Source organism: Crotalus tigris, unplaced genomic scaffold (genome assembly GCF_016545835.1).
Source record: "Crotalus tigris isolate CLP2741 ecotype Arizona unplaced genomic scaffold, ASM1654583v1 scf7180000017881.257975618366:2651188, whole genome shotgun sequence".
Lineage (NCBI taxonomy): Eukaryota > Metazoa > Chordata > Lepidosauria > Squamata > Viperidae > Crotalus > Crotalus tigris.
Window position 1 is genome coordinate 1,743,781 of NW_024096698.1, and position 14,236 is coordinate 1,758,016.

Genomic DNA, 14,236 nt, shown 5'->3' on the forward strand with positions numbered 1-14,236 from the left:
AACTTTTACAGGCAACCCAGCGGAGAGGAGAGGGGAGGGGAACCAGCCCACGCAAGCATCAAGCAGGCATGCACTCATGTGCATGCTGGCCCACTACTTGCTCAAGTCAAGTTGTGTGCATACATGGCAGCCCACTGCTCGTGCAAGTCGAGCTGAGTGCATGTGTGCTGGCCTGCTGCTCGCACAAGTACTGGGCTGAGGCCCAGGATTTGGGATCCCCTGTGATATACAGTAGCCTATTGGAGTTAAAGGGTCCTAAGTCAGCACATGAAAATCACCATACCTACATGTCTGTTATATACAGGTACAAGCAATTATTAAACTCCTAAGCAGCAATGCTCCCAACTTTTATCCACTTGTAAGTGCATCTGCACCTACATGCAGACATATCTTTTCTCTCTGGAGATGAATGATACCGTACAGAATGTAGAAAAGGAATAAGAAATAATAAGCTAAAGAAATTAAAGGCATGAAATAAGAAAGAGAAAACTGCTAAGTCAAATATCTGGGATACCAGAAAGAATGAAATATTTATAGGAATTAGGGGAGGGGGGTGTTTAACTTTAAATAAAGAGTTAGGATGAGAATGTCAGAATAGGTAATTGATAAAGGGTTACTTCTCTTTGTAAAGAAAAGATTCAGACTGTCTGAGACTTTTACTTTACTTGTAAGGAGGAAATACAAAAATGGCTTTGTGGTAGTAGGCTGAGAGAATGGCTCCAATAGATCCCAGGAACAACATCACTGTTTGTTTGTTTGTTTGTAGTGTTTGTGTGTGTGTGCATGTGTGCATGCACATGTGAGTGTCTCTATATTTTCCGTATGTATATAGATATCATAAACACACCCAGGAGAGATATTTAGGGGGCTGGAGGCTAAAACTTGAAGAATGGTCGTAGGAACTGCGTATGTCTAATCATGTGAAAAGGACTAAGGATGGCATGATACAAATGGTCCAATATTTGAGGGGCTGCCACAAAAAAGGGGGGGTGTCAACCTTTTTTCTAAAGCACCAGAAGGAAGAAAAAAAAGCAATGGATGGATATTAATCAAGGAGAGAAGCCAATTTCCTGAGAATGAGAACAAGTAACCAGTGGAACAGCTTGCCTTCAGAAGTTGTGGATGTTCCATCCCTGAAGGCTTTTAAGAAGAGATTAGACAACCATTTGTATGAAATGATATAGGGCAGGGGTTCTCAACCTTGGAAACTTTAAGACTTGTGGACTTCAACTCCCAGAATTCCTCAGCCAGCAAAGTCCACAAGTCCACAAGTCTTAAAGTTGCCAAGGTTGAGAACCCCTGATATAGGGTCTCCTGCTTGAACAGTGGGTCCTTTCCAACTCTGTTATTCTGTTGTTCCTGCAATCTATTGGAGCAACTCTCTCAGTCTACACCATTGGGATCACATTGGCCTTTATTTTCCATATCCTCTCTAGTTCTCCTTCATGCCCTGGTATTTCTCCAGTTTCTCATACTCTTGCCTTATGTTGCTGTCACTTGGCATTGCTATATCTATTACCACTCTATATATACACATCACACAGAGACACACACATCCATTTCTAGGTGTATTATTGAAAACTAACTTTCTTTCTCTCTCTCTCAATTATCCATATAACACTTTGTCTTTGATAGCAGGTTTTTTTTTTTTCATTTTTCCTCAGCCTGTTGAAATCTGAATTCTGCTTTTGAACACTTACTCCATTTCTTTGTGAAGGTAACTAGATATAGGTGAGATATGAGCTATTGGTTGCCCATGATGGCTTTGTGAAGTTTAGGAGAGAACAATTTAATAAAAAAAAAGATGTTTCTCAATCTATTCCCATTATCAGTTCATCCTTAAAGGTCAGATATGGAAAGAGCAATTGCTCTGCCAAAATTTAAAATGAAGAATGATGGGTTTCAACAAACATTTTGCAAGCCTCACTTCACATTTGGTGCTTCAAAGTTCATCCATCTGAAGAGCAAAATCTGTTTGCTTTGGGTTACTTTTTCCACCCATATCTGCACTTTATCAGCTCATAAAGTAAACAATGAAGATTGTTAATTGCCAATGACTATTATCTAGACTGAACAAGGTTCTGATTTCATACTACAGATATCAAGAAAGATTCATCTTCCGAACCCAACATCTGTAAACCAAGACAATAAATACAATGATTAGGGTACATATGTTTAGGCAGAATTTCATTCAAAATTCCAAAGGAGACAATGTTATCTGGAATGGAGTCTGAAGTCACATTGGATGTTTTCAGAGAAGCTAAGTTCAAACTGTTGAGAGCCTGGAAAACATAGAGCCCTGTCATATTAGAGCAACACCCCATCACAGGTGAGATGTGAGAACAACAGCTTTGTTACATTGTTGCTCATTTTGAATTTTAATTAAGCTACTTATTCAGAATGATAACAAAAAATAACAAAGATTAATAAACAAAGATCGCCCCTTAAAGAGATATTTGAACTTTCCTACATTTAGTTTCAGTGAATGACTGCAAGTTTTAACATTGTTAGATTGTATCTCTAGCCACATTATGCTAAGCAAAACATATGTGCCCTATATGTGATTCCCTGTAGCTACCAGTCCTAGGCAACTTTCTATGGATCAACAGCCCCAATTTGGTCATTTAGGCATCTGATGTTACTAGAATAGTACAGAGATCACAAGATGGAGCATGAGCTTATTTTTCTTGACAGCTTTTCAGATAATTTAAATATTTTAGTAGTTGAATTAGTGAAATAAAAATGTCTGACCTCCCAGAAACCTCTCACATTTTTAAGAGGAACCCTCTCCCCAAAAAAACCCTAGCCATTTTGCCACTGATCTTAGGGTGCTATAGAGTGCAAACAGAACACTGGTGGTCTTAGTGCCCACATCTACCCTAAGTTTGAAAGTCCCAAATATGATATCTGTGGAGTCCTTGGTGCTTTCTGAACTTGGTTATTTCCTTGTGGACATTCCATTACAAACTAGTGATGTTACCTAGTTTGGTAATGAAACAACTGCAGTAAAACAATGAAGCTCAGAGAGCACTAAGCACTCCACAGTTCAATCCTGTGTCACAAATACAAATTGTCTTCTGTAGTATCTGTTCTCACAGGGTAACTGCTATAATCTTCTAATAATTCTCCTTATAGTGCTGCTAACTTTTGTTACTTAAAATTAAATTGGTCAGATTTGAATTGAAAACTCCTTTCCAATGTACATTGGAGGATTTGGACACATTTGTCTTAATCATGGCTTGGATGTTGAATTCTGTCCCATAAAGGAAGAGGTTACAATCAGATGAAGAAGCATTTCATTCACAGGTCCTTCCTGATGATGGAAAAGTTCATCCAAGGCCTCATATCTATAAATAAAAGTGTTAGTTATAAGTTAGCCTAAGACATCACCAAGTTGGCTGAACAACTGCAATAAATCACTGAAGTGATAAGAACAAAATGATCAGATCTGGCTCTGTGAAATTAAAACAAATTTAAATCTGTGATACTTATTGGAACACTCTAGTAAGTTCAATAACTTCAACAATGGCTGTTCAAGCTTTATAATTCTAAATCTGACCATAAGGAACATTATATAATTAGGTCTTGTCAGTAACAACTCTAATTTTCACCATCCATCCTCACCCTGCAGTAGATTCCAAACTGTTGAGTTCTTGATGATAATTGAAGATGCGTATTCACCTCAACTTAACAAAATCTTTCAAAACCAGTCTATACTGTAAGCTAAAAAAAAAGGGGGGGGATTCAATCCAATTCAAGCTCAATTCCTAGTAGCATAAGAATAGGGGTGACATGATAGCAGTGTTATAATACCTCAGAGGTTGCCATAAAGAAAAGGGAGTCAAGCTGTTCTCCAAATCACCTGAAGGCAGAACAAGAAATAATGGATGGAAACTAGTCAAGGAGAGAAGCAACCTAGAAAGAGAAATTTCCTGACAGTTAGAACAATTAATCAGTGGAACTGTTTGCCTTCAGAATTGTGGGTGCCCCATCACTGCAGGTTTTTAAGAAAAGATTGGCTCTAATTCCTTCATCATTCAGAGATCTTTGGATATAACACATTTTGTATTAATATTAATATTAATAACATTTTGTATTAATAATGTGAATGGGAAAGAGAAAGAAATTCAAGATTTACTTCAATAATTTGTCTACTCCAATTACATATTTTTATGCCAACCTAAAATTGGCACAATTTTTACAGACAAACAATGAAGAAAATAAAAGAATTGGTTAGAATTAAAATATATCTTTATTTTGGTCCTCAACAAAACAGGTGTAGGTGCATAATGTAACAAAGAAAAGAATCAGCATATTCATATTTTTCATAGTACAGAGGAACAAGGAATTGGACTAACCAGCATATTCATTTCACATAATACGTTTTTCCATATCAAAAATGGCACATTTAATTATGTGATGCAAATTAACAAAGAGCAGATCACTGGGTCAATATCTGTATGCAGCAGTACAGAGGTTGGTCATGTTGAGAAGAATTGATAAGTCCTTGACCTTTTCTCTGTTTTTTTTTCCCCCATGACTTTTGGACATGGTTTCAAAAATCCTTAAGTTTTTATTTCTTAAGATTCCAAGCATGACATATATTAGCAAAGCTTTAATAATCAATACTGTACACATTATGCATCAGGCAAATGTAGATGGGGAAAATTTAAGAGGATTTAAGAAGATTCAAGTTTGCACATGGCTTTTATTTTTTAAATGTTTCTCAAGTCAAATAAAAATGGATCAGCTACCAGAAGCTTATCTTTTTTTTTTTGCTCCAAGGCTCTTAAACACCACACCTAAATCCCATTTTTTAAATATATTAAGCTGCATTGCCAAAGCTTAAAAAATAAGTAAAAGTCTAGTATAGTTATCATAGCATAGCATGGAATTACACATATATTTTCCAGACAGAGTACATGATCCTTACATAATAGGGACACATACATATTCATTCGCTCGCACACTCCCTCCCTCTTTTCTCTGTCTCTGTCTCTGTCTTTCTCTCTCTCTCTCACACACACACACACACTCTCTCTCTCTCTCTCTCTCACACACACACACACACACACACACACTCACATAGTGGGGGGTCATTCTTTAGTATATTGATTATATTAACATTTAACTAGAAGGACTGAAGACTATTAAATTTGCATGCCTTAAAAATTTATTCCTTTATTTATCTAATTTCTATAGCACCCAATTCAACCAGGTGACTCTGGTTTTTATATAGGTATAGGTAATATGATTAAGGTGGGGGCAAGTAATGCAAATAGCAAAGTGGTGATTCAGATCTCATGGTTAAACTGCCATCTTGATTTCCTTTGTCCCCACCCAGACATCCCTAGATTAAGTGCTAATAAAACCAGAACAATCCCAACTTTAACTGTCTTTAAATGACAGTAAACTGTGTATATCTTTAGATGAATTGGCACAAAAGACCAATTTAACTCAGGAAGTAATTTGCATAAGAGTTTCATCACAGCAAGAAACTACAGGAGAAGCATCTTATCCAATCCTTTACCTCTTCTTACCTTGTGATAACATCTGAAGTATGCAGCACGCTCATCTGAAAATTTCTCCATTCTTCTGGGCCCTTTGCTGGATGCTTTCTTGAAGACTAGCCAACATCTCTGATAAATCTATGAAAAACATACACAAATATACTTCCCCATGACTTGGATGACAATGCTTTTATGAAAATATACACTTATAAATATCTACACAAACCTATCCATCTAGATACATTTAAATCCTCCATCCAGGATTTAAAATGAGGTCTATGCAATTTGTCCCAGTGATTCCAACAGACTTGAAGTTTGATTATTTTGGGACCCATCTCAGCAATTATACATCACAAACAACATCTTAGTTTTGAATTAAGTGATTATACTGTTATAGACCAGTAAATAATTCAAAATCATTGTGCAACTATGAACATTTTCAGATGTTCTGCACTTACCGCTTTTTTTCTCTTACATTCACTCATTAATTCATAATCATACTAGACACAGAAGCCATATTTCTGAATGACTAAATTAAACAAGGAGAGAAGCAACCCAGAACTAAGGAGAAATTTCCTGACAGTGAGAACAATTAATCAGTGTAATGGCTTGCCTCCAAAAGGTGTGGATGCTCCAACAGCGAAGGTTTTTAAGAAGAAATCTGAAATGGTATAGGGTTTCCTGCCTGAGCAGGAGATTGGACTGGAGGACCTCTAAACTTTCTTCCAACTCTGTTATTCTGTTTTCTTTTATGCTCTTTTGTTTCAATGTCCCTAAGAAGTTCACAGATTACACAAGAATCCTTTTGTAACTTTTTTGGCTCTGTGGTGTTTTCATGTCATTTAGCTTTTTCAGATACCACATATGGGATAAAACAGTGGTGGCGAACCTATGGCATGCATGCCAGAGGTGGCACTCAGAGCCCTCTCTGTGGGCACACACTCCATGCCCCGAAGATGGCAACAGTCCCTCTTCAACCAGCCGCCCGCTAACTCGCTGAGGTCCCACATGGCCGGATGCATCCCAGCACGGCTGGTTTTTCTCCCCTCCATCCCATCCCTCCTGGCCGCACATGCTCTCCTTTTCCTGGGCACGACCCACGGTATCGCCTCCTCAGCTGTCGGCTGTCCGTCAAGCTCAGAGGCTTCTCTGAACTGCTGGCGGTGGGCTGCAGAGCCCCAGAGTGTGCTGATTGAGGGGCCGGCAGGCTGTGGCTGCTGATGGACACTGTCGGCCCCCAGGCACTCGCTGACCTCTGTGTGTGAGGGCCGATGGTGTCAGGCAGCAGCTGCCCCGCCCCTGCTTCACCTTGCCCTGGAACAATGGCACCCACCCTGCCTCACCTTGCCTCGCCTCACCCCGCAGGACGAGCCTCCTGCCCACCACCCCATCTGCCAGAGACCCCCTGGATCTCCCCCAACCCTGCCCGGCCCCCACAGGCATCCATCCCCACAAGCAACATTGAGGTGACCACACCCACCTTGGCCACACCCATCCAGTCTGCCATGACCATAGCCACGCCCACTCACTTATTTATTGCCAGGTGCCATGTGGGCGTAGCCCACTCAGTGGGCTACGCCCACATGGCACCTGGCAATAAATAAGTGGGTTTTGGGTTGCAGTTTGGGCACTCGGTCTCTAAAAGGTTCGCCATCACTGGAATAAAACATATTTTAGTATTTCTAGACTGGTCTCAGTGAGACTTTCTTTTACAGCTTGACTGATTGTCTTAAGCAGTTTAGAAAGCAAGGAGTAATATCAATATCAGTCACAGTCACTGTCCTCCTCAGTATTCCTCAACCTTGGCAGCTTTATGATGTATGGACTTGTATTATTATTATTATTATTATTATTATTATTATTATTATTATTATTATTATTATTATTATGTTATTGTAGACAGTTTCTGTGCATTGAACCCAATAAGGTAAATAGGGGGAGGGGCTGTTCCATTTTATTTCATGCAACAAAACACCACTGAATGGTTCTGATGTCCCTTCCCCGTTTACTTATCCTCCAATCAGTAGGATGTCACTCTGGACCAAATACCTAAAACCTTACAATTTTATATTCTCAAATCAGTTACTTAAAAACATGTCTGTTGTTTATTATATTGTCAAAAAAGTGTCAGAATAGACAATGATTAACAGCTGGAAGAGAGAATGCAAGCCCCACCTCAATTCATGATGATGGTGGTGATGACGACGCAACATGTCATCAAGTTGTTCTTGACCAATAGTAACCACATGGATTTTGTCCATGAGGATCTGCCCCTAATCTAAATCTTCAGCTCTTTCAATAGTGCACACAACACTACTGTAACTAATTTCACCCACCTTGCTGCTGGTCATGTTCTTCTCTGTCCTTCCACTTTTCCCAGTATTAGACCCTTGTCTAGAGCAGGGGTGTCAAACTTGCCACATCATGTATTACGACTTTTTTCCCATTGCCGGAGGTGACGTATTACGACTTTTTTCCCATTGCCGGAGCTGGGGTGAACACAGTTTTGGCATGATGCATCCGGCCCGCAGGACAGCAGTTTGACACCCCTGGTCTAGACAGTTATGTCTTGATATAATGATATCATATAAATGTTCAAATGGAGTAGAAGCTGCAGTACATTGCAGCTTGTGTTATCTTAACAAAAGTGTCAGAACCTGCAGATGCCTTGGAAAAAATGTAGGATTGGGAAGAGTCTTGAGAAAGTTCAGCTTCAAATGTATTATGCTCTTACTTACTTTCCCCTTTTTGCTTAGGTTATTTTTTTTAAAAAAATCTGTTTCAACCTTATGTTATTCACCCAGTCATCAAATGTGATGGCCATAAAAATGATTAAATGTTGTTTAGCAGGAATATGAAATGTAGTTTGGGAGGATCTTGAATAAGAATGATGTAGTCAAAAACATCTGAAGATTTTGATAAGTGTAAATATTTATATATCCTGGTTGCAATATGTTGGAATGTTAGAAGATAAATGGGAATGCAGGATAAGCTTAACTTTTATTCATTGACCATGTAAGTCAGTTATAATCACATAATGACAACCACTACCTCTGATTTAGTCTACATTTAGTGCATAATCTCCAAATCTCAATGGAGAGTTTATAATTGAAAAAACTAGCTGAGTTTTTGGATTTTTCCCAGCTCCTTATTTTATCTTGTCTGATAATTTGTCTGCTCTATTCAGTCCTGATAAATGTACTGACCTACTGTGGTTAATAGATTTTTCTTTAAGAACCAAGTGTTACTGTGTTTGCTTTACAGAAGGCAGGAACTTCTGATTCCATATGATGAGATAGAATGTAGCAAGCTGGGTTCCCAGGAGGTAGGGGGTGCACTCCAGACAAATAAGAGTAACTCAGTCAAGATATCTTCTGTGAGAGAAAGAAGGTGAAGACAGCTCCTCCCTAATAATTCCTGGAGTATATGATAAATGCATATAATAGAATGCTTAGCCTGGCAAGATTCTGTCTATAGGTTTGGACCAATAAAAAATTCAATTTGAAAGAATCACTACATGTCTTTCTTGGTTTGGGGGCCTAACAAACTAGGACAACTAAATCCAGTACCACCAAGAGTCTGAGCTAACTGAAATGGACATAAATGACATAATATTTATAAGCTAAAAATGCAGGCATTGTAACTACAGAGAGTCTACTATTTCACACTTCAAAACAGCAACAGTTATAAACATACAATTGTTATGTTGTACATTACAACTGTAACATACAATCAGGTTTGTTCTTTGTTAAAATCCATTTCCTTGGCAACAACTTCTCCTGCTGTGGCTTTAGAAGGCAGTGCACCAGTAAGTACATCGTATTTATAAGTGCAAGACTTTTTGTAAGATTTGTAATTTCTTAAAAATTACAGGTGGGTAGATATAACCTCTGGAACAGAAATTTGATGGCTAGAAGATTAAATTTCAGTCCTCATGTTTCCCTCTTTTAACCAGGACATATGCAATCAAGCCATCTTTTGTGATATCATCTTGATATCACAATTGATTCAACTTAGCACAGTTAAACTAATGGCAGAAAGTTTTCGAATTTTATGAACATGCCACAAAAAGATCACCCACTGTACAGGTAGATGGTCACTTAACACTGATTTGTCAAAAGGCAAAACAATGAGATAATAATAATAACTTTATTATGGTCATAGACCAGAGCAAAACAATGAGAATTTTCCTTAACAAGGCCCCCACGTTAGACCTTTTTCTTTTTTCTGGGTAGGTGAGGTTTTATCCAGACAAAGAATTCAACTGAAAATCGTCAGGTTGCATTTCTTAAGTATACCTGTGAGATCTTTGTAAAACTCATGGGCCACTTTAAATTAAAATCATGCTGGATGAACAGTTGAATAGCTAATAAAAGTAATGAAGAGCAGGTATTCTATCTGGAAAATAAGGCCAGTTGTTGGAGGATATATTACAGAATTCTAAAAGAGACTGTGCTGAAACTAACAATGTATATGTGATGAGACACACATGTTGATAACCTTCTGCAAGGTGGATGCTATAGGACATATTGTCAGTTACTTTATTCTTATCACAAAGGAGGACGACATCAATGAACTGAACTCTGAAGCAACAACTTCTCTGAATATAGACATTAACAGAATAATAACAAAGTTGGAAGTGACCCTGGAGGTCTTCTGGTTCAACCCCCTGCTTGAGCAGGAGACCTTAGACCATTTTAGACAAATGGCTGTCCAGTCTCTTCTTAAAAGCCTCCACTGATGGAGCACCCACAACTTCTGGAGGCAAGTCATTCCACTGATTAATTGTTCTCACTGTCAGAAAATGTCTCCTTAGTTCTAGGTTGGTTCTCTCCTTGCTTAGTTTCCATCCATTGTTTCTTGTCTTGCCTTCTGGTGCTTGAGAAAATAGATTGACCCCCTCTTCTTTGTGGCAAACCCTCAAATATTGGAACATTGCTATCATGTCATCCCCAGTCTTTTACTTTATATTACTTATGAACTTTCAAGTACGAACAATTCTATCCACAACTGCAATTTAGAAGATCCGGGAAGTCGAGAAAAGACTGGGAAGGGTTAGTTTCTGGTGTACTGGATATGTATACGGCACACTAGAAACTAACTCTTTCATGCTGTCTTCTACCTTTTTTCCCAACTTCCTTTGCTGCCACTATGTAAAGTAAGAACTATACTACATCTGTTTTTTATGTTTGTTAGATTTGCGAACAAAACTGACTTATGAGCAGCCCCTTGGAACTTAAACTGTTCATAACTATATCACTGTCTATACTAGGTAAAGCACCAGGAGTCCATCATTAGTGTAATATTCCCAACAGGTCTCTTATAGGCATCATCTGAACATAGTAGCTTATGTTACAAACTTGGAATTCTATACTGTAAATACCAATTTTTTCCCATATCACTAACCTGTAGTTTCTTTTCCTCTATAAGCCCAACAGTAAATTAAATACAAAGTTAAAAATAGTACAGTACAAGTTTACAACTGTCTAGTCCCAAAATTATCTTGGACACAACTTTCAAGCAACCATCTTATTTAAAGAAAGTAAAGTGAAACTAGATGGGGAAAGGGGTCTGGAATTATGATTAAAAAATGAATTCATGCCTTCATTATCAAAGTATTGGTAGAATGAATACATTCCACCCCATTAAATGACCATTAAAGTCTATTCTATTAACATCATCAACTATAATTATATGCATTCTGGTTTTACATCCCTAATTCTAATATGTTTTTTCTCTAAATTTCTTATTTCTCACCAGGCACAGGCAGAAATGAAAGAGTACTCAAAGAGCACTATTTTTTTAGGTTTTTTTTTTAGTTTTGCCAAATCAAATTACAATTCCCTTTACATATCAAATCTGTTTGCCAGGTACCAAGAGATCTGTTCTTTGAGAAATGCAACTGAAGCCAAAAACCTTTTGGAATGCATTAAATAAACTGCATTCTGTTTAGATTGGTTCCCATTCTGGAAGTTTTAAATAATTGCCTTACTGACCCCAGAAGGCATGAATTAGATCTTCTGTCAGCAAAGCCTCAGATCTACCATTTGTTGTTTTTGTCCAGTTGCTGAAATCTCACATTTAGGATGTCAGATATCGAAAATGCATACTACCACAGCAGAAGAATGGTGATCCTTTATTGTACAATACACAAGAGTAAGAAATCAAAATCTCTACAAGGTATAGAGGAACTCTCTAATTTTCACCATCTGATGAGGATGAGGAAGGAAGGAAGGAAGGAAGGAAGGAAGGAAGGAAGGAAGGAAGGAAGGAAGGAAGGAAGGAAGGAAGGAAGGAAGGAAGGAACTATAACAGTTGACTTTCAGAATGCATTTGTAGCTTGTGAAGACCACAGTTCTCCCCAGTTGCATCCCATTTAGTCATCTATGAAAATTCTCAATCATCCAGGTCATGGCTGTCCCTGCCTTTTGGAAAAAGCACTTTTGGGAATCCCATTTAGTCCCTGACACCAGGATCCATCCACAATTCTACCTGGAGCAAACCCATGTATCCAGAGGTGATTTTTCTTTTTTCTTTTTCTTTTTTCAGACCTGATTTTGCTCTTTCATTAAGTACCACTTCTTTTCTTAAGCCCCAGAGATGAAATGAGCAGAAACAATGGATCCTTCATTGGACAGCTTTTCTGCATGTATACAATGGAGAATTCTTCACTTGGAGTGGATAAAATTACTTAATCACCCTTCTTGTAGGCCATCATGAATAGATCAAGGCCAAACTTAGTGAGCAGGGCCTACCACACATTTGATTATTCCTCAAGATGACCCCATTTTACTCCCAGAATGACAGTATGTTTTGTATTCTACACTTTTAACCAACAGTGAAGCAGTTCCAAATTGCAATTAATGTTTAAAATTTACATCCATTCAACCTGTTGCCTATTCAACAATTCTACAGATTCTGATCTCAGATTTTGTAAAGGAGGGGAGGAAGTCATTCTATAATTGACCAAATTAGAAAGGCCCCCAAATGTCCTCCAGCTATATCCTTCAGAAGCATTAGGTTAGGGGTCTTCAAATTTGCCCCTTTTAGGACTTGTGGACTTCAACTCCCAGAATTCCTCAGCCAGCATACCTGATTTAGGTCTATAAATAAGATTCTTGAACATTAAGCATTAAATGTTTAACAATTATTTTTGTTAATTAATTACATTATTGTTTCCGTGAATGCTATCATATCCATTCATAGCAGTTAATCAGATAATCTACTTTTTGTGTCTTTCTGCTCAATTGAACGTGGGTAAATGAAGCTGTTTGAAGAGCACAATTCAATAGAGGCTCTCATTTTTCTTTTCTTTTCTTTTTTTCAAGCTACTATTTTTGACAAGCCATTCATGTGATAAAACTGTTGTCAGAGCATCAAGCAGAAAGTCTCATCCCAGAGCATCAACATGTTCTGGATTTATTCTAAGCATGTATTGGGAGGAGAGGAATTTCAAATTTAGTCTACTACTTTATTTTCCTTTGGGAAAAGTATCAAGGCTCAAAAATTCAACATCTATCTTTTGCAAGCAAGATAGCTATAGCATCTCCAGATAGCACTGGGGGGGGGGGAATCTTCTCTTTGAAACATTGGCAGATGTTGGAATTAACCATTGTTCACATTGCTCTCTGCTAATCCAGGAATGGCCAGCCCATGACATTATGGTGTTAATCTTCAAATCTTGACAATTCCAGATAGAGTGGATAATGACAAGGGAAGCTGAGAGTTGAGGTTCAGCAACATAAAAAAAGGCCACAACTTGTCCAACTTTGAACTATGTCATTCATAAATCACAACTGAATGGATCCACCCACTGAATCAAGCTATAAACCATATACTTAGTTATATAAATTTCATCTCATTAATATAAGAACATAAATGAAATCCCTCAGATTCCTGCTTTGGAAAACCACTATCTTATCCCTGTTCCGAGAAACAGAAAAAAATATTTTTCTTCCCACTTTCCCTTTCATCATTCCTATACCTCTATTCCTGAGCCAGGGAGGGAGGGAGGAAAGAAGGGAGGAAGGAAGGAAGGAAGGAAGGAAGGAAGGAAGGAAGGAAGGAAGGAAGGAAGGAAGGAAGGAAGGAAGGAAGGAAGGAAGGAAGGTCCTCAAAAGCCACATCCATTCTACTACAAAACATAACCTGTGTTCAGATGAAAAATTAGAGCAATATCACTGTTTAGCAAGTCCAATGAAATGCATTGTCAGGATTTCATTTTTTGTTGTGTATAAGGATTGCAGAAAAACATGCATAAGGACAAAGGCTTAATGTATCCCTGAGTGCTGATTCTTCAAAATGATTAATTTGCTGCTTTCATTAAAGCCAAGGAATAGCAACGGCTTCACTTTTCTCTATTGATCCCAAGCATATGGCAACTATTAAGGCAGGTTTTTCACAGCCAAGAAGCTAAGCAGTAGCAGTTTGTTCTAAACAAGGAGGATCAAATATCTGAAGGAATGCCAGAAATAAATGAGGTTGGGTCATTTCCACCAGCCCCAGACAGACATTTACAACTTTAGCTCAACATCTGCTTAAACAAGCTGCCAATAACTAGGAAAGCTCACCTAATGGCACTTTAAAGCACAGAAAATGTAAGGGGAAAAGACAATTAGTGGGTTCTGACAATAGGCCTTGGCATAGCTCTTAATTGTGATCTACATTAGAATTAAGTTTCTCATGTCAGCCTTTAAACATTTCTGTACTCTGAGCTATGACAAATA

General features: G+C 38.1%; 1 protein-coding gene across 4 annotated transcripts in view; it reads right to left on the reverse strand.

The window, feature by feature from the left end:
- DOK5 (docking protein 5) overlaps window positions 1-14,236 on the reverse strand; it is a 59,206-nt gene that overhangs the window by 16,039 nt on the left and 28,931 nt on the right. For all 4 annotated transcript variants that reach the window (XM_039343926.1, XM_039343924.1, XM_039343925.1 and 1 more), the window contains one exon: window positions 5,541-5,648. In XM_039343926.1, the coding sequence (XP_039199860.1) occupies window positions 5,541-5,591 (51 nt within the window). In that variant the 5' untranslated portion in view covers window positions 5,592-5,648. The remainder of the gene's footprint in view (window positions 1-5,540; window positions 5,649-14,236) is intronic.